General features: G+C 40.8%; 2 protein-coding genes and 1 gene segment (V, D, J or C); 2 read left to right on the top strand and 1 right to left on the bottom strand.

Moving 5' to 3' along the window:
* Nucleotides 1-1,373: 1,373 nt before the first annotated feature.
* LOC146552251 (Ig kappa chain V-III region MOPC 63-like) lies at nt 1,374-20,188 on the bottom strand. The segment is given in 4 exon segments: nt 1,374-1,871; nt 2,506-2,541; nt 19,714-20,010; nt 20,103-20,188. Coding segments are annotated over 4 exon segments (711 nt in total).
* Nucleotides 3,213-21,711, top strand: part of LOC146552239 (immunoglobulin lambda-1 light chain-like) — a 164,057-nt gene continuing 145,558 nt past the window's right edge. The window contains exons 1-2 of the mRNA XM_085257417.1: nt 3,213-3,264; nt 3,357-3,680. Coding sequence (XP_085113543.1) covers nt 3,213-3,264; nt 3,357-3,680 — 376 coding nt within the window. The remainder of the gene's footprint in view (nt 3,265-3,356; nt 3,681-21,711) is intronic.
* Nucleotides 7,592-9,750, top strand: LOC146552256 (uncharacterized). Its single transcript, XM_085257404.1, has 3 exons — nt 7,592-8,154; nt 8,299-8,572; nt 8,700-9,750. Exons 1-3 carry the CDS (start codon nt 7,898-7,900, stop codon nt 9,243-9,245), a joined length of 1,077 nt encoding a protein of 358 aa, XP_085113530.1. The 5' UTR covers nt 7,592-7,897; the 3' UTR covers nt 9,246-9,750.

The raw sequence follows: 21,711 nt of genomic DNA, 5'->3' as shown, positions 1-21,711 counted from the left end.
GTTGCTGGACTTAGTTACTACCTTCAGAAACCTGGACAGCCTCCCAAACGGCTGTTTCTCAAAATCAGCAGACGCCAGTCTGATACTCCGAGTCATTTCAGCAGCAGTGGATCTGAGCCTGAGTTCACTTTGACAATCAATGGAGTTCAGGCTGCAGATGCAGGAGATTACTACTGTATGGGAGCATATACAGGCCCAGAGTTCACACAGTGATACAGAGTCGTACAAAAGCCTCCCTCAGTTACTATTTGCAGTGTTGCAGCTGTGAGCTTCTGATACAGACTCTGACATGCATCACTGGTTCACTGAGTCCACTTTCAGAGGTGGAAACTAAAATATGTATTCATTCCTGATCACATTATTAAGAAGATTTTAAATTAAGTAACACTGTTTAGAATCTGCAACATATTATGCTTATCTCACTACATTTTGTATTACTTCTAATTTGCTGTGGATAATAAGGTAATATGAAAATAATTTTGTTTATACAGTACATTTTAAATCACAAAGTTATAGGGTGCTTCACATTTTAAATAAAATCAACTTACAAGAAATAAGTTTTCATATCACAGCATACATAAATACATATTTAAAAGTAACTGATGACAACAAAGGTCAAAATGAAATAACCACATGATCAGGATAACTAAAACAAGCAGAAAATGCAGAGAAATGTATTTGTTACAGCCTCAAACTGCAATAACATGTTAGCAGTGGTGCTGCACAAACATCAGCCTGGCCATGAAGGGCTTTAAATTTGATTAATAAAATTTTAATATTAATTCTACAGTTTGCCAGAAGGCCACACAGTGAGGCAAGAGAACATGTGTTGTTCTTTGATGATACTTTGAGTCAGATTTTTGCAGTATTAATTCCTTGAAAAAACCAGACTGGATGGGCTTAGAGGCTCAAAATTCAAGTCTTAGTCAAAAAACTTGCACAGAAAATATGTCTAGTAATCAGAACCCAATACTGAACCCAGACCCTGTACACAGTTTTTAACTTAAATAAAATTAATCTACTTTGATTTGAACTAAACAATGATAGTGCTTCATGCATGAAAATGTTTTATCAGTTTCCTACCACAGGGTTGGAATTAGGTGTTAAAGTTTTATTTGGGAGGTGGGAAGTTCAGCTGTAGTGGGGCAGCAGAGACTCAGCTACATTTTGCAATAAGACAAAGTTCCATTCACCATGATGGCTATTTTCCAACTCCTCACCGTATAAAGCTGGATTTTGATTGGTATCTTTATTTTTTGTTTCAAAGGTCAACAGCAATCGCTGACTTTGCACACAAATAAGCTTTTAAAAGCTTCTCCCCAAGAGCAAAACAAAAGTGGTTTTTCTTAAGCCGTGATTTTATTTTGTGATTTTTACTTTTCTTTACACAATGGTTTTAAAAAACAACATGGACAATTTTAACTGATAAACTTAGCATGCACATCATTAGAAAGTCAAATGTTTGCAGAAATATCGCAACAGCAGAAACATGTAGCTTCATCAAAATATAAAACACATCATATGCAGACAGGAAGTGTTGCTGAAGCTCTACTCTGAGCAGTGGTCAGGGTCCAGGGTTTGAGTGACGGGGCTCTGTCCACTCAGACTGGCCTCACAGCTCACTGAGCCCGCCTTCCTCCACTGGTCTGCAGAGAGGCTCAGGGTGCTGCTCCAGCTGTAGCGGCCGTCTGTCCCCAAGACCTCCAGGCTGTTTGAAACCCCTGAGGATGTGCTGGTGCTCCCCACCTTCCAGCCCAAATTCCAGTTTGAGGGGAAGCCCCCGGTGGCCAAACACACCACAGTGGCACTACTCTGTTTGTCTTCCTCTTTGGATGGAGGGAGGACAGTGAGCGTGGGTCTCACCACACCCGCTGGAGGAGAAAAAGTTGAAGATAACCAAAAAAAGAGATACAAATGTACAATCACAGGAATAAATATATATTTAGTAATTACTGATCAAACCTTTATTATTTCATAATGTGTTACAGTTAATAACTTGACCTTGTGATAATTTTCTTATTTGAAACTGACAAAGCTAAAGCACTCATGAGAATACAGTTAAAACTTCACATCTCTTTCTTTCACTTCCTTTAAACTTCATTTGAAATTGATCAACCATGAACAAAAACTTGATCTAAATATACTGAGAAAATTATTTTGGATTCTAACAGAACTCCACAAAACATAATTCAATATTTGTTTTTATTTTAAAATTCAGTGGTAAAAATACATTTCAAATCAAAGTGAAGTAAAACGTCACTATCACTGCTTTTAATATCTTAACAAGAGAATATTGAAAGAAGCAAAAATAACTAAAAGAACATTACAATTTGATGTTTTGTGTTATGTAAAAGACTAAATGAATATTAATTTAAGAAAAGTTCATTTCAAAATTGTGACAACTTAATAATAATCACTGAATTTGTTCAAAGTTCTGTTTTGTAGGTTAAAAATATGCTTAATAAATACTACATTTTTCAAAAATGACGAATTTCTGGTACTTACAGCCAACGATGAGTTTGGTTCCTCCACCAAAAGTCCTCCACAGTGATACAAACTGATTAAGTGGCCGTACAAAAACCTCCTGCACTCTGAACAAACCTCTAACCACTGAAAATGAACCTTTTAATATAAAACATCACAGTACACCTGATTAAATGCATAAGATGATTTAACTTAAGTGACTTAAACTAATTTAATGAATTTAAATCTTAATTATCATAATTGTATCTTTAGTATTAAGAACTGAAAGACAAAACTTAATTTTCACATAAACCTAAACATACTTTTAAAACACAAACAAACAAACAAAAAACTGTTTAAAACAGCAAACAGAAAAACTTTTAAAAAATCATGAATTATGAGGCTATACTGAAGACAGTTTTACAGTTATATTGTATTTGTTGATACCAAAATCAAAAGGTAAGAATACAAACCAGAGTGCCACAGGTGTTAAAAATATGTAAATATGTTTCCAATTATTTCCGTCTATTCCATAAAATCTTTAATGGTATTAGTTCAAACAATTTTTCTTTTGATTTTGTGCCACAAAGTTTCCTTCAGTGTGTTGAGAGCAGAGAAATCATTTCCATAGAGAGGAGGCTTTGCATCATCAGCTGATCCTCCAGAGAACTGAGAAGGTTTATAGTCCTGTGACTTCAACGCTGCAGGACTCACATCTGTCAGTCAACACAGCAGAAAGCACAACCACCATGACTCTCATCACCATCCTCATCTGGACGCTGACCTGCTGCTGTTTTACAGGTTCATTCACTCAGCAACATTTCCAACATGATGTGCTACTTTTTCTCTCATTGATTTCTGCTGATAAATGAATGATTTGTTTTTGTCTGCAGGATGCAGCGGTCAGGTGACTGTGACTCAACCTCCAGTAGTGACATCTACTCCTGGAAACACTGTCACTCTGACCTGTAGGACCAATCCAAAAGTTTATACTTGGACAGATGGAGATAGTAGAGTAGCTTGGTATCAGCAGAAATCTGGAGCAGCTCCAAAGTTGGTCATTTACTTGGGTACAAAACCCACAAGTGAATTTTCTTCTCGATTCTCTGGCCGAGGAGATGGAGTGGACGCAGCAATGACCATCAGTGGAGTTCAGGCTGAAGATGCAGCAGTTTACTACTGTCAGAGTGCCCATGAAATAAACAGTGCTTGGGTGTTCACACAGTGATTTGTAGTCATACAAAAACCTCCATCAGTCAGACTGCAGAGACACTGAGCTGTTACAGCAGGAACTGACTGCAGCTGCTGAAGAGGAAGAAACACTGACACAGACCAGTGAACACACAGCTGATGAGCACTTAAAGACTTAAGCAAGCAATAATAATCATTATTTACTGTATTTCTGAAGTTTAATTTATTGAAAGATATTTTAAAGAATCTAAAGACACCACATAATTCATTTATGTTCCCATTTAATTACCACAAAACAAAACAGGTCTTACTCAAGTACACATTTCAGTTATTAAAACTGAAAATGAAAACATTCTACTTTTCCCTGCTATCAAATATCACCAGATACAAAAGATATGGCAATCTAAATGTCACCTTATTTTTTTTTCACTGACTGGTTTAAGATTCCCAATAAAATAAGAAAAAAGGGAAAAGAAAAAGAAAACTCCACAGCCTCAAACAGAGGCCTCGGGCATTTCTTTTTAATGTCTGTGAAAGATTTATAAGCAACACAATTATAACCATCAAAATTAGACTTAGTGAATCTGATAAATCTTTTCTGTGAGATTTCTAAAAATTAAAAAAAAATACCAATAACAAATTAATTTTCTATGTTAGGAAATACAGTAAAAATCCGTGTAATAATTTGGATGATCTAATAATATTTGATCTGTTTCAAAGCATAATGTTAGTGCTTTCAATTAAAAATTATTTCTTATGAAGATGCAACAAAAACTCAAGTATCACTGATCTTATGTAGGGTGTGAACAGTCTGATGTTATAAGAGTTTTCTGTGATTTTGGTTTTTAACAGGTTCATCAGGTCACTAATGTAACAAAGCTGAATAATTATTTCACTTTGCATTTCACACACAAATTTTCTCTCGTGCAAACACGATATTGGTTTGACTGTATGGGTTTTGTTTTGAATGATTGCCAGTTTTACCAGTTTAAGAAAAGTTCATCTTTAATCATCAGTGATATACAGGCTGTAGATACTGGAGAGTGTTTTGCTGACTCTAACCTCACTAAGTACAAATTACAGATTTAGGTTGAATGATTGTGTTACATGAATTTTGTCTGAATTTTGAAATAGGGATTTTAAAAATTCTTACACCAAGTTATGTTCTGTTCACATTTCCTGACAAAGGTGGCTGTTTAAATATAATAATGATAATAGTAATAATAATATTAAAGGTCATGTTACGTTTACAATGTAACATGATCTGTAAAATTGCTGATCACGCTAAAAGCATGTCCAACATGTTCCAGCAGTTCCACCATGACTCCCATCACCATCCTCATTCACACTCTGACTTACAACTGTTTAATAGATCAGAAATACTTTAAACACAGAAAATAATTTCATCACCAAAAACCCAGATTAGCGCTCATATAAATTCATAAATTTGCAGGCACTATGTTAGTCTTGCAGATATAAGCATATTTTTGGCGTTAAATAAAGACATAGTGCATTATCATTCATCACAATGTTCAGTCAAAATTTAATTTTACAAGTTTGAGGCAAAAATGTAAGTGCATAAAATGAAATTGTATGCAGATACAAGTGCATCTATTTTCTTTTCCAATCCAGGGTGCTGTTGACAGAAAACACAATATTGCTTTTACTTTTTAAATTCGAGGAAATGTTTGCAGAATATGCCTGCATTTGTAGCTGTAAAAAATACTGCCATTGACGTCTATAGACGTCAATTGAAAAACTTAACTTCTGTGGCTCTTCAAAAATGAGTAAAAATGCTCAAAAACCCTGGCAGTGGGGAGTTACCTGATTTGTAAATGGCTGGCAGTGAATGAGTTAAGATTGAAGCATTAATTAATGGCAGGACTTCTTTGCGCAGTCTTGTAGGAATGGGGTCTAAAAGACACGTTGATGGTTTGAGGAAGCAGTTACTTAAGTTAACTCAGAAAGACCAACTGGAGAAAAAGACTCTATATGAATATTAATGGCACTGAAAGTTGCTGTAGATAATGTTACATCTGTGAGATGATTATGAGTATTTTTTCTCTAATGGTTCAAATTTTATTTGTGAAGAAGTTCATGAAGTCATTTCTAGTTAACATTAAAGGAACGGTTGAGTCAAAAGAGCTCTGATTTTTTGTCAGCCTGGCTACAGTGCTGAAGAGAAACCTTGGTGTAACCCATATCAACTACTCCCTGTCACATGACCCACGTCAGCTGATTTGAGGTCCCTCTTCTGATTGGCTCCTTCCATGTCGCGGCAACTCTGAAAACCGGCTGTGGAGGGATACTTCCGGGTTCGACTCCTGCTGTGGCTGTGAGCTTATGGCATTTAGAGCGGTATTGGAAAACAAAGCGTTTTCTCCCCTCAATTCATCTTTAAACTTTAAACTCAGCGGTCAGGTTTTTTTTCCCTCTTTGAATTGATCTTCTTCATATTGAAGTGGCGAGCCGGTAGGACCATTCTTTCTTTTCCCCCACTTAGCCGTCTTTGGATTACGGACATATTTCCCCCTTGTATGAAGCTGGACCCTAAGGAGGAATACCTTAAAAGTGAACTTTAAAAAGAAAAGGACCAAAAAAAGGACTCTTAGCAAAAGGACTCTTGCACAGAAAAATCACAGCACTGATTTATTATTTAATTGTGGACATTTACGTTGTGTGTTGTGTTAATTATTTTGTTCCATTTCCCCTTTCCCCTATTTATTCAATATATTTTTGGTACAAGACATTGCAGTTTTTGGTCTCATCATTCACACCATCTGGGCTCCATAAAGAACTATTTCTTCTGCGCGTCAGTCAGTAAATTCATCCATTGACATAAACTAGTCCTTAAATAACTTGGCGTTACACGTGGCGAGCCAGCCAGGAGCCTGATGGGTGAATGAGTGGGGTTTTTTTGTGTTATTTGATGTAATTTGATATTCAGTATTTTCTGTGGTTTTGATAAGGTCCGCGACAAGAAAAAATGAAGTTTATTCAGGAAAGTGGGGTCAATGTTGCACATTCTGTCATTGTTTCTGGTGCCACGAACACTGAGAAAGATGAGGAAATTCTTGATTATTTGAAACAATACGGTCGTATAAAAACGGTTATTTTCGTGGATGACGCAATTAGTATTTTTTACAAAAACCTGATCGTTGAATATTGTGATAGTTCTGCGTTAACTGCTCTTAATACGGTTTTCCCATATACTCATCAGTCAAAGAATCACTCGGCTTTGACTTTTTGTGTGAGATCGCTTGCCGCAGAATGCACAGCCACAGGAGGAGTCAGGACCCCTGCAGATTACCTCGGCGAGCTCAAGCAACTTGCACGCTGCAGTGGCAGGGATTTTCCAGATATTCTGCGGGAAATGATGGGACAAATTAGTGAGCATCTGGAAGGAATCGAACAAGACAGTGACTTAGAGGGAGCCTCAGTCCAAATTGTGGAGCCTGCATCATCTCTGCCTGGCCAGCAGGGGTCGTTGTCTGGACACTCCGCAATCCCTGAGACAGCTACCAGCAATCCCTCACCTGACCAACAAGGGTCACTGCCACATCCACAAAGATTTTCACTGTCACAGACTGAAATGAACCCCCCAGAAATACAAAAAGTAGTGGTGGAGCATGTTGTAAAAACAGACACCGTACCTGCATTCAGACTTTGTCCTTTCTCTGGGAAGATCCCCAAACCAGCCAACGAAACAGATTATGAGACCTGGAGATCTCACATTGAACTGCTGTTAGCAGATCCAAATTTGGCACCTCTACAGATCACTCGGCGCATCCTTGAAAGTTTGCTACCTCCAGCAGCAGATGTTGTGAAAGGGCTGGGCTCAAACACAATTCCATCCATCTATTTACAGTTTTTCTCGATTGCTTAAACACTATAACCAGGCCTCTAAACTAAAATTTCAAAACCGTAACGCTACTGTTCAAAAAGCTCACCCATTTCCCTGAACTATAAACACTATTCCCTGCTTTGACACATGACTCAAATTTGGTGAACTGTTACTGCAAAACTCTACACACAAATCCCTACATTTTACAGTGCTTACACCATGTAGTCATTTAGAAAGCACTAGCATGCAATAATGTTAACTTAAGTCAGCATAGCTTGAGCTCAATTAGCACACAATTAACCAGGTGGAAACACTAGGAGTCAAAATTTAGCACACACCAATCAGAACCTGCGATAGATAGATAAAAGGGCCAAAGTCAGCTCATTCAGGTTTGAAACAATGGATCCAAAGAGATGCAAAGGAAGAGGACGTGGTGGAGAAAGAGGACGTGGTGAAGGAGGTGGAGAACGACGGCGACAAGGAAGGGGAAGAGCAAGGGCAAGAAGACAGTCAGTCTCGGATGAAATTCGAGCCACTTTAGTTCACCATGTCCTTGTCCATGGGATGACTATGAGGGAGGCTGGGCAACGAGTACAACCAAATTTGAGTCGCTTCACTGTTGCCTCCATCATCAGAACCTTCAGGGAGGAAAACAGGTAGGTGTACTTGCAGTAAGACTGCTTTGTACAGTAACGTTTAAGTTACTGAACTTATGTGTCTTGAGTTTCAGTATGTTTCCATTATTTGCCTGTAAAATGAATGTGTGACAGTTACAGTAATGAGTGCTTCTATTTTTGTAGGACACAGAGACGACCACCTGGTGGAGGCAGGTTAAGGCTTTTGTCGGAGGAGCAAGAGAGGGAACTTGTAAACATGGTAATTGCAAATAATGTAATCCGCCTGCAAGAGATTCAAAGGAGAGTGATTGAGGATGATCATCTTTTTCGAGGCATAAATGCCATCAGCCTCTCCACAATTGACCGAAAGAATCAATTCCGGATGAAACAGGCATACCGAGTCCCTTTCAAACGAAACTCTGACAGAGTGAAAAACCAACGTGTGGAATATGTTCAGGTATGAGTTTTGATACTGTATAAAGTATTGTGTACCATCACAGCATGGCAGTTTATGCTGCCATTTCAGCACTCTTGAACTGTGGTTCAGGGTACCGATTGACTCTACTGTGTTATGTGTTTTGCAGAGAATCTTTGAGATTGAAGGACGGCCTGTTCCCCATGAAATAATCTTTGTGGATGAGGCAGGTTTTAACCTGACCAAAAGAAGGAAAAGGGGGAGGAACATAATTGGCCATCGGGCTATTGTAAATGTCCCTGGTCAGCGTGGGGGGAATGTCACTATGTGCGCAGCCATCAGCCAACGAGGGGTACTCCACCGCCATGGGGTACTAGGACCCTATAACACTATGCTTCTCCTTGCTTTTCTTGATGGTTTAAGACAACATATGTTCCAGCTGGACTACAGGGAACCAGCACAGCCAGAGCAGCCTCACTACGTTGTTGTGTGGGATAACGTCAGCTTCCATCGCGCTGCTCTGGTTCATGACTGGTTTACCAATAACCCAAGGTTTTCTAATATCTTTCTGCCTGCATACTCTCCCTTTCTAAACCCGATAGAGGAGTTATTTTCGGCATGGCGGTGGAAAGTGTATGGCCGAGAACCTTATGTCCGTGTTCACCTCCTTCAGGCCATGGAAGAGGCCTGCCTAGACATATCAGTAGATGCATGACAGGGGTGGATCAGGCATGCAAGAGGATTTTACCCCCGCTGCCTGGCTGGGGCCAATATAGCCTGTGATGTGGATGAGATTCTCTGGCCTGACCCAGACCAAAGACAAGATGCTGAGGTGGGATAATGTTTCTGGTGTGTGTTGTACTGTATAGTACATGAATGACAATGTGCCACTGTACATACATTGGTTGCGTCTTTTGTGTTTATCATGTGACAAGGGTTTTGAAGGGGAGAACCATAAGCAACCTATTTGTTTTGGAACTATTGTTTTGAATTAATTGTACCAGTGTGCAAAACTCTGTTGTAGTGTGTGTGTTTTTGAGGGCTTGTGTTTGATGTCTGAGGGCAAAGTTTGGTTTTTCAGCAGGAGTGAATAGTTTTGGGTGTAGAGCTTCATTTTGACCTGGAAATAGGATGTTTGGGAAATTGAGTGAGATGTTATGGATTTGTGTTTACTGTTGTGAGGATATGAGGCGTAGTTTCAAGAAATGTGTTTTAGCAATCGAGAAAAACTGTAAAAGTGTTGGATTCTGCTTTTGCTTTAGTACAAGATGGTGAAGAGTTGTTTGCTCAATTCCTGAATACGTTACAGGACCCGGGTGAGAAACCCTCTGCTTTTTTGCAACGTTTACAACTCACATTGAACACTGTGATGAAAAGAGGTGGTATCTTGTCTTCAGACTTCAACAAACATTTACTCAAGCAGTTTTGTCGAGGATGCTGGGATAGCGATATCCTAAACAAACTACAGTTGGAGAACTTGAGGAGCGATCCCCCATATTTTGCAGAGCTCCTCCTACTGCTTCGAACTGAGGAGGGTAGACAGCTGGCCAAGGAGAATCTCATGAAGAAGCACCTAACTGCATCCAAGCCTCGTGCCGCTGTTCATTCACAGAGCACATGTGCTTGTAGCCATTCAGACACCAAGGCTATTAATGAGCTGAAGCAACAGATGCAGAAACTGCAGAGTCAAATGGCTGCTCTTCTCTCACAGAAATCTCAATTCTCCAAGCCAGCACCACCTCAACTCAGATCAGCACAACCAAGACCCTGCAGCAGTGCAACCAGTTCCCGGCCTAGAGCAGGCTACTGCTTTAAATGTGGAGAGGATGGGCACATGTCAGCAGGATGCGCCAACCCTCCGAACCCGACACTGGTTCTGAAAAAGAAGAAACAACTTGAAAAAAGACAGCAGGCTTGGGACAGCAATCACAAATCGTCAAACTAGAGGCAGTCTCTGTGGAGGGACAGACGGAGGCTGCAGTCGACCCATGTCCCAGTTACAAGCAGGATGGACATTCCATCACATTGCCTAAAGGACTCATTGGAACCAGAAGCACAGCACAGGTCACTATTGGAGGAACTGTATTCAACTGCCTGTTAGACACTGGGTCTCAGGTAACCACCATCTCTCACTCCTTCCACCATGATTATCTTTCTGACCATGAAATACAACCTCTGAAAAATCTCCTGGAGATAGAAGGAGCAAATGGCCAAGCTGTTCCATACCTTGGTTATGTGGAGCTGAACGTCACTTTCCCTCCCGACTTCTTGGGTTCCACCACAGCTGTTGACACACTTGCCCTGGTAGTTCCTGATGTCCAATCAGCTCAACAGCCGTCAATACTGATTGGTACGAACACTCTGGACTTGGCATATGAGAAAGCATTCTCAGACCAACAACCCTCCATTCCAGCGCCACATGGATACAGAGCGGTGCTGAAAATCCTTGAGCAACGATACAGACTGGCCAACAGTAACCATCACGGAATCATCAAGCTGCACACTGACGGACCACAGACCATCCCAGCTGGAAAAACTGTTGCCTTGGAGGGGTTAATTTGCGGACGCTGCCTTCAGGCCGAGAAGGCTGTGTTGGTGGAACATCCAACTTCGTCACCTCTGCCAGGTGGCTTAATGGTCCCGTCTTGTGTCATGGATTTCCCTTCTCACCAGCCATACCACTTACCTGTGGTAATCTGCAACCAGTCTGATCATGATGTAACCCTCCCAGCCAAAGCCATCATTGCGGAGATCAGTGCCATTCAGTCTATTCAGTGTCAGGAAAGGAGTCATGACAGTATGCCTCCTAACCCTGTGACCTCTGGGTTAAACTTCAACTTTGGTAACTCCCCCTTAACACCGGAATGGAAGAGTCGTATTACTGAGAAGTTAAACGCCCTCCATGATGTCTTTGCAAAACACGACCTTGACTTTGGGAAAACCAACAAAGTGAAACATCAGATCAAGCTCTCTGACCCTACTCCCTTCAAACAGCGCCCAAGACCAATCCATCCTCAAGATCTGGATGCGGTGCGCCAACACCTGAAGGAGCTGGTTGACTCTGGGGTCATCAGAGAGTCAGAGTCACCTTTTGCATCACCCATTGTCGTGGTGCGAAAGAAGAATGGGAGTGTGCGGCTTTGCATTGATTACCGGAAACTAAATCTGCAGACCATCAAAAATGCATATGCATTGCCAAAGTTGGAGGATACTTTTACAGCTCTCTCTGGATCAGAATGGTTTTCAGTCCTTGACCTTAAATCTGGTTATTATCAGATTGAAATGGAGGAGGAAGACAAGAGCAAAACAGCATTTGTATGTCCACTTGGATTCTATGAGTTCAACAGAATGCCCCAGGGAGTCACAAACGCACCCAGTACCTTCCAACGACTAATGGAAAAGTGCATGGGAGAAATGAACTTGAAAGAAGTCTTGGTCTTCATTGACGACTTGATTATTTTTGCACCAACGCTTGAAGAGCATGAGAGGAGACTACTGAAAGTCCTTCACCGTTTGAAGGAATTTGGACTCAAGCTCTCAGTTGAAAAGTGCATGTTTTTCCAGAAATCCGTTAAATACCTGGGGCATGTTGTGTCAAAGGATGGTGTGCAGACAGATCCAGATAAAATCGAGACACTTAAGTCCTGGCCGATTCCAAAGAATCTTAAAGAACTTCGCTCTTTCCTGGGTTTCGCAGGATATTACCGTAGGTTCATCCAAGGCTACTCTAACATCGTTAAACCTTTGCATGACCTTACTGCTGGATATCCTCCATCACAGCGGAAACTCAGAGCCACCTTCAAGCGAGAGCAATATTTGGATCCTAAGGAACCACTTGCCAGTCGCTGGACTCCTGCATGTCAACAAGCCTTTGACACAATTATCAAAAAACTCACGACAGCACCAGTACTTGCTTTCGCCGATCCCCAGAAGCCTTACCTTCTCCATACAGATGCTAGTTCTACTGGGCTAGGAGCTATTCTGTACCAGGAGCAACAAGGACAAAACCAGGTGATTGCTTATGCGAGTCGGGGTCTGTCGAGGTGTGAGTCCAAATATCCAGCTCACAAACTGGAATTTCTGGCTCTCAAGTGGGCTGTTACGGAGAAGTTTCATGACTATCTCTACGGCACCAACTTCACTGTCATTACTGACAGCAACCCACTCACCTATCTACTTACCTCTGCTAAATTAGATGCCACCAGTTACCGTTGGCTCTCTGCTCTTTCTACATTTTCATTCAAAATCATGTACAGATCTGGTAGGCAAAATCCAGATGCTGATGCTCTCTCTCGCAGGCCACATGGAGAACTCTCCAATGACCAGATGTCCCAAAAGGAGAGGGAGAGAATTCTCCGATTTGCCCAACATCATCTGGATCAGTCTTCCTCAATTTCCATCGATCAACACACAGTCAAGGCCCTTTGTGACCGGCAGCTCGTTTATAGTATGGCTGAAAAGATGTCCACCACCGCACTCATCCAGTCACTAACTGCCCATGCCGACAGTTTGCCTGACAGCTTCGTCAACGACACTCAGTTTGCACCTCCTGTTGTTCCTCAGCTGACGAATGCTGAAATCGCTGAGAGACAGAGGGAAGACCAGACCCTGAGGCATGTCATATTGCTGCTAGAGACTGGGGAAAGCCCACCTCCCGTCTTGCGGGATGAACTCCCAGAACTGCCCCTTCTACTCCGAGACCAACATCGCCTGGAGCTCCAAAACGCCATTCTCGTGAGGAGGAGGCAAGTTGGGGACCAGCTCTATCACCAGTTAGTGTTACCTCAGAAATTTCGGGCTGAAGTACTGTCAGAACTGCATGACCAGATGGGTCATTTGGGCATCGAACGTACTCTTGACCTCGTACGTCGAAGATTCTACTGGCCAAAAATGGCCAATGATGTGTGGAATAAAGTGAAGACATGTGAGAGATGCACCAAACGAAAAGCCTTACCTGAAAGAGCGGCACCCCTGGTGAACATTCGAAGTTATCGACCTCTGGAACTGGTTTGCATGGACTTTTTATCACTGGAACCCGACAGGAGCAGAACCAAAGACATCCTGGTAATAACAGATCACTTTACCAAGTACGCTGTCGCTGTCCCCACTCCAAACCAAAAAGCAAAGACTGTCGCCAAATGTCTCTGGGACAGTTTTCTGGTTCATTATGGTATCCCAGAAAAGCTCCATAGTGATCAAGGACCAGACTTTGAGTCACGCACAATAAAAGAACTCTGCAAAATGGCTGGAATTCACAAAATAAGAACTACACCATACCATCCACGAGGAAATCCAGTCGAGCGCTTTAACAGAACACTCCTGAATATGCTCGGAACACTCACCACAGAAGAGAAAACTCACTGGAAAGATTTTGTTAAGCCCTTGGTCCACGCATACAACTGCACCCGGAGTGATGTTACTGGCTACTCACCCTATGAGCTCATGTTTGGTCGACAACCTCGCCTCCCGATTGACCTGGTCTTTGGACTGCCTGTGGACGGCAATCAACTGACTCATTCGCAATATGTCCAGAACCTGAAGTCAAATCTAGAAAAGAGCTACAAAATTGCCAATGGCAATGCGGAGAAGCTCATGGAAAGAAACAAGAGCCGTTTCGACCAACATATCACCCCCTCTGAACTGGACGTTGGTGACAGGGTGCTGGTACGTAATGTGAAACTCCGAGGCAAACACAAAATTGCAGACAAATGGGAACCAGACATCTATGTGGTGGTAAAAAGAGCAGAAAATCTTCCAGTGTACACTGTCCGACCGGAGAACAAATCCAAACCGATTCGTACTCTACACAGAGATCTCCTATTACCATGTGGATTTTTGCCGCATTCCACTCGAACCAACCGAACAACTGTAAAACCAACCAGGAAGCAGTCATTCAACCCTTCTGATGAGGACTGTGCACAACCTCAGTCAGACGATGAGGATGAAATGATACCGCATCAATGGTATGATCCTGTATCAGAGCCTCTGCAATTCACCACTGTCCACAATCTGCCAGAACCGTCATCCGCCGTTCCAGCCACTGAACCTTTACCATCTGATACACCAGTCTGTGAACCTGCTACGCTCCCTTTGCCTCCTCTTGAGCCAGCAGAGAGCGAAACCCCTGACTCAGAAACCCCTGTCAAGGAGGAAGCTCCTGATACTGTGGAATCAGAGGACAGTCTGTCCTCTGCTGAACCTACCAATGTTGAATTGCGGACTGAGTCCAGTATGTCCTCTGCTGCTGATCTACCATCTAACTCTGACACCTCCAGCTCTGAACTAGAACCTCTGAGAACATCAACTCGGACCAGGAAACCTCCGGACCGGTTACAATACTCTACGCTTGGTCAGCCCATCTTGAAGAGTATTCAGGCACTAGTCCATGGCTTAACCACTGCCTTTACTCATGCACTGGAGGATGAAGAGGACCATCTGCTTACTGCCACTGAACAACCTGTCATCCGGACCCAACCACCATGTACAGGGACGTACATGAGATTGAGGGGGGAACCTGTAACCCATATCAACTACTCCCTGTCACATGACCCACGTCAGCTGATTTGAGGTCCCTCTTCTGATTGGCTCCTTCCATGTCGTGGCAACTCTGAAAACCGGCTGTGGAGGGATACTTCCGGGTTCGACTCCTGCTGTGGCTGTGAGCTTATGGCATTTAGAGCGGTATTGGAAAACAAAGCGTTTTCTCCCCTCAATTCATCTTTAAACTTTAAACTCAGCGGTCAGGTTTTTTTTCCCTCTTTGAATTGATCTTCTTCATATTGAAGTGGCGAGCCGGTAGGACCATTCTTTCTTTTCTCCCACTTAGCCGTCTTTGGATTACGGACATATTTCCCCCTTGTATGAAGCTGGACCCTAAGGAGGAATACCTTAAAAGTGAACTTTAAAAAGAAAAGGACCAAAAAAAGGACTCTTAGCAAAAGGACTCTTGCACAGAAAAATCACAGCACTGATTTATTATTTAATTGTGGACATTTACGTTGTGTGTTGTGTTAATTATTTTGTTCCATTTCCCCTTTCCCCTATTTATTCAATATATTTTTGGTACAAGACATTGCAGTTTTTGGTCTCATCATTCACACCATCTGGGCTCCATAAAGAACTATTTCTTCTGCGCGTCAGTCAGTAAATTCATCCATTGACATAAACTAGTCCTTAAATAACTTAGCGTTACACTGGGTTGTTCTTATTTTCTTTAATCAGTGATGAATAGAAAGATGTTCTAGCTTTACAGAGGGCTTTCTTATAATGCAGCAAACTAAAGCTAAAAGATGATCTTCTAACTTTGTTTTATGCCATTTTGTCTCCAGCTTATAAGTTATCTGCTTTAAGGTGCGTGTTTGAGAGTTATACCACAGAGTCAAGTACTTTTGATTTGAGGATCTCTTTTTCTCATGAGCTACAGTAACCAGAGTCATACTTAGTGAGGAGGCAAAATTATTAACAAGATGATCGACCTCTGTTGGAGCAGTGTTCAGGTAGCTGCCCTGCTCTATGTTGGTACAGGGCATTGAAAATGATAAAAGGGAGTGAATATTTCAGAATTCCCCAAAAGAAGTGTAGATGAGTATTTAGTGCTTGGTGAGGTTACTGTCAGCTCTGTGTTCACTGGTCTGTGTCAGAGTTTCTTCCTCTTCAGCAGCTGCAGTCAGTTCCTGCTGTAACAGCTCAGTTTCTCTGCAGTCTGACTGAGGGAGGTTTTTGTACGAGTACAAATCACTGTGTGAACACATAAGCACTGTTTATTTCATGGGCACTCTGACAGTAGTAAACTGCTGCATCTTCAGTCTGAACTCCACTGATGGTCATAGAGAAGTCAGAGCTGCTTCCACTGCCACTAAATCGAGTTGGTGTTCCTGACTGAAGCTTTTTCGCATATCTTATCAGGAGCTTTGGAGTCTGTCCAGACTTCTGCTGATACCAGAATACATAATCATCATCATCAAAATCTCTGTAAACATCTTGGCTGGTCCTACAGGTCAGAGTGACAGTGGATCCAGGAGTAAATGTCACTACTGGAGGTTGAGTCACAGTCACCTGACCGCTGCATCCTGCAGACAAAAACAAATCATTCATTTATCAGCAGAAATCAATGAGAGAAAAAGCAGCACATCATGTTTGAAATGTTGCTGAGTGAATGAACCTGTAAAACAGCAGCAGGTCAGCGTCCAGATGAGGATGGTGATGAGAGTCATGGTGGTTGTGCTTTCTGCTGTGTTGACTGACAGATGTGAGTCCTGCAGCGTTGAACTCACAGGACTATAAACCTTCTCAGTTCTCTGGAGGATCAGCTGATGATGCAAAGCCTCCTCTCTATGGAAATCATTTCTCTGCTCTCAACACACTGAAGGCAACGTAGGCACAAAGTCAGAAGAATAATTGATTGAATTAATACCATTAATAATTTTATGCCATAGAGAAAAACATATTTGGAAACATATTTACGTATTTTTAACACCTGGATTAAAATGGCACTCTGGTCTGTATGCTCATTTTTGATTTTGATATCATAAATACAATATACCTGTATAACGTTCTTAAGTATATTGTCATAGTTTCACAATTCATGCCTTTTTGAGGCATTTCGCGTTGCTGTTTTAAACAGTGTTTTGTGTGTTTTAAAAAATTTATATGTGTAATGTGAAAATTCCGTTTTGTCGTTCAGTTCTTAATACTCAAAATACAGTAATGACAATTATGATTTAAATTCATTAAATAATTTTAAGTCACTTTAGTCAAATCGTCTTCTGCATTTAATCAGGTGTACTGTGATGTTTTACTTGAAAAAAAGGTTCATTTTCAGTGGTTAGAGGTTTGTTCAGAGTGCAGGAGGTTTTTGTACGGCCACTTAATGAGTTTGTATCACTGTGGTGGACTTTTGGTGGAGGAACCAAACTCATCGTTGGCTGTAAGTACCAGAAATTCGTAATTTTTGATAAACATAGTATTTATTAAGCATTTAAATCAATCTATTAAACAGAACTTCGATTAAATTCAGTGATTATTATTAATGTCATGGCAACATTTTGGAAGAAACTTTTCTTTAATCAATATTCATTCAGTCTTTTAAGGAACTGAACTTACAGAAAACAAATTTTGATGGTTTTTTGGGTTCATTTCACTTTAAATATTATCCGGTTACAATAATAAAATCTGTGATAGTGACGTTTTAGCTGACTTTGATTTAAAATGTATTTTTACTCAGGAATTATAAAATAAAAACAAATATTGAATTATGTTTTGTCGACTTATATTAGAAAAAAGAAATTAACTCAGTATATTTAGATCAATTTTGTGTTCATGGTTGATCAATTTTAAATGAAGTTTAAAGGAAGTGAAAGAAACAGATGTGAAGTTTTAACTGTATTCTCATGAGTGCTTTAGCTTTGTCAGTTTCAAATAAGAAAATTATCACAGGGTCAAGTTATTAACTGTAAAACATCATGAAATAATAAAGGTTTGATCAATAATCACTAAATATATATTTATTCCTATGTTTGTACATTTGTATCTCTTTTTTCGGTTGTCTTCAACCTTTTCTCCTCCAGCGGGTGTGGTGAGGCCCACCCTCACTGTCCTCCCTCCATCCAAAGAGGAAGACAAACAGAGTAGTGCCACTGTGGTGTGTTTGGCCACCGGGGGCTTCCCCTCAAACTGGAATTTGGGCTGGAAGGTGGGGAGCACCAGCACATCCTCAGGGGTTTCAACCAGCCTGGAGGTCTTGGGGACAGACGGCCGCTACAGCTGGAGCAGCACCCTGAGCCTCTCCGCAGACCAGTGGAAGAAGGCGGGCTCAGTGAGCTGTGAGGCCAGTCTGAGTGGACAGAGTCCCGTCACTCAAACCCTGGACCCTGACCACTGCTCATAGTAGAGCTTCAGCAACACTTCCTGTCTGCATATGATGTGTTTTATATTTTGATGAAGCTACATGTTTCTGCTGTTGCGATATTTCTGCAAACATTTGACTTTCTAATGATGTGCATGCTAAGTTTATCAGCTAATATTATCCATGTTGACTTTAAAAAAGGGTGTAATAAAAGTAAAAATCACAAAATAAAATCACAGCTTAAGAAAAATCACTTTTGTTTTGTTCTTGGGGAGAAGCTTTTAAAGGCTTATTTGTGTGCAAAGTCAGCGATTGCTGTTGACCTTTGAAACAAAAGATAAAGATACAAAGATACCAACTAAAATCCAGCTTTATACTGGTGAAGAGTTGGAATATTTTCCATCACGAATGTAATATGGTCTTATATGTTGCAAAATGTAAAGTCGCTGCTGCCCTGCTACAGCTGAACTTTCAACCTCCCAAATCCAACTTTAACACCTGATTCCAACCCTGTGGTAGGAAACTGAAAAAACAAATACAAACAACATTTTCATGTATGGAATGCAATCATTGTTAAGTTCAAATCAAAGTAGCTGATTAAGTTAAAAACTGTGTACAGGGTCTGGGTTCAATATTTGGTTTTGATGACTAGATGAATTTTCTGTGCAAGTTTTTTGACTAAGACTTGGATTTTGAGCCTCTAAGCCCATCCAGTCTGGTTTTCTCAAGGAATTAATACTGCAAAAATCTGACTCAAAGTATCATCAAAGAACAACACATGTTCTCTTGCATCCCTTCGTGGCCTTCTGGCAAACTATAGAATTAATATTAAAATTTTACTAATCAAATTAATAAAATTAACCAAATACATTTTTCTGCAATTTTTGCTAGTTTTCGTTATCCCGATCATGTGGCGGTTTAATTTTGACCTTGTTGTCACCAATTAGTTTTAAATATGTATTTATGTGTGCTGTGATATAAAAAAGTATTTCTTATAATTTGATTTTATTTAAAATGTGAAGCACCCTATAACTTTGTGATTTAAATGTACTGTATAAACAAAATTATTTTCATATTACCTTATTATCCACAGCAAATTAGAATTAATACAAAATGTAGTGAGATAAGCATAATATGTTGCAGATTCTAAACAGTGTTACTTAATTTAAAATCTTCTTAATGATGTGATCAGGAATGAATAAATATTTTAGTTTCCACCTCTGAAAGTGGACTCAGTGAACCAGTGATGCATGTCAGAGTCTGTATCAGAAGCTCACAGCTGCAACACTGCAAATAGTAACTGAGGGAGGTTTTTGTACGACTCTGTATCACTGTGTGCACTGTCCTACATATGCTCCCATACAGTAGTAATCTCCTGCATCTGCAGCCTGAACTCCATTGATTGTCAAAGTGAACTCAGGCTCAGATCCACTGCTGCTGAAATGACTCGGAGTATCAGATTCACGGCTGCTGATTTTGTAAAACAGCAGTTTGGGAGGCTGTCCAGGTTTCTGTAGATACCAGCTGAGATCATCATCAACTCCTTTACTGGCTGTACAGCTCAGAGAGACCGTCTCCCCCAAAGCAGCAGCTTTAAACACAGGAGACTGAGTCACAGATGAACTGGCATCTGATCCTGGAAATTAAAATATGTTACTTTGTTAAAATGACAGTGTGATATAAAGTACAACATAACAGAGAATATAACAGAACCACATCACTCATCACCTTGAAGTCTGAGCATGATTGTGATCAGCAGTGAAGTCAGTAACATCATCATCATTATGATAAATCTCACTGTCAGAGACTCTGCACAGATGTTTCCCGCTGGTTCTTCTTAAACTGGTTTAGGATCAGTGAAGCGCAGCAAGCATTCAAAACAGAACCTACAAACAAATACCTGTTTGTGTGTGTGTGTGTGTGTGTGTGTGTGTGTGTGTGTGTGTGTGTGTGTGTGTGTGTGTGTGTGTGTGAGAGAGAGAGAGAGAGAGAGAGACTAGTTATTCTCATTGCAGTTGAAAACTCTACACCCGCAGCCTTCAGCCAAAGTGAAGAAATTTTTTATGCAGCCATGAGTCATTGTGTAAACACTTCACTACCATGGTAACCCACAGTAATAATCTGCAGCATCTACTGCCTGAAGATCACTGGTGGATAAAGTGTACTGAGAACCAGATCTACTGCCTTGGAGTCAAGATGGAGTTCCTGAGTTTGGGAGGCTGTCCAGGTTTCTAAAGGTACCAAGTCCAGCAACTCCCTGTGGTGCTGACGGTCACAGTCCCTTACAGGCTTGGCTTAACAGAGTTAGAAAACTTTTGGCAAATGACTTTGAAATGAGGACTAAAATGATGTGAATCTTGAGGAAAAAACAACAGAAAATGTATCAGGTTAAATCAGAGAAACATGAGCAGCACAAACAGAATTAAAAACAAACAAATAAAAAAACTCTCACCTTGACTCAGAAAGCCAAACATTATAACCTGAGTTACTGGAAACATCACTTGACCCTGACCACTGCTTAGAGTAGAGCTTCAGCAGTTACACTGCGACCCAGTGTTTTCTGTTTTTGTTTTAAGTTTTATTCTGGGAATTGTGGCTTTCTGTCTTGTATTTCCTCTTTTACCTCTTTTAAAACACCCACGTCCAGTGTTCAGTGTTTTGGGTTTTGCTTCACTGTTGTCTTGTCTAATTAGGTTCAGCTGTGTCTCCCTCCTGTCTGCCATTTTCTTGTTACCTTGTGTGTATATTTAGTGCGTGGTTACCTCTGTTCTTCGTTGCCGTTACATGTATTCCGTTACTCCCCAACACTGGAGGCTATAAGCAGATTCTGTTTCTGTGCTGTGATGAGCTCTGAAACATGACTGAAACTCTTCAAATAAGCCTGCAGATGATCTGTTAGCTGTTTGACAACTACTCTTTCAAGAATGTTTGACATGAAAGAAAGCTAAGACTAATTAGCTAAGACTGCTGGGTCAAGAGAAGGCTTTTTAAGTAACTGTTTAACTACTGCCAGCTTGAAGGCCTGTGGTACATAGCCGATTACTAGAGACAGGTTGATCATGTTTAAGATTGAAGCATTAATTAATGGCAGGACTTCTTTGTGCAGTCTTTTAGGAATGGGGTCTAAAAGACACGTTGATGGTTTGAGGAAGCAGTTACTGAAGTTAACTCAGAAAGACCAACTGGAGAAAAAGACTCTATATGAATATTAATGGCACTGAAAGTTGCTGTAGATAATGTTACATCTGTGAGACGATTATGAGTATTTTTTCTCTCTAATGGTTCAAATTTTATTTGTGAAGAAGTTCATGAAGTCATTACTAGTTAACATTAAAGG

This window comes from Mchenga conophoros, linkage group LG19 (genome assembly GCF_057382185.1).
Source record: "Mchenga conophoros isolate Kocher_MC1m ecotype Shallow Benthic linkage group LG19, M_conophoros_male_GT1.1, whole genome shotgun sequence".
NCBI lineage: Eukaryota > Metazoa > Chordata > Actinopteri > Cichliformes > Cichlidae > Mchenga > Mchenga conophoros.
The sequence above is the reverse complement of the archived record's forward strand: the minus strand, read 5'-3'. Positions and strand labels throughout refer to the sequence as shown.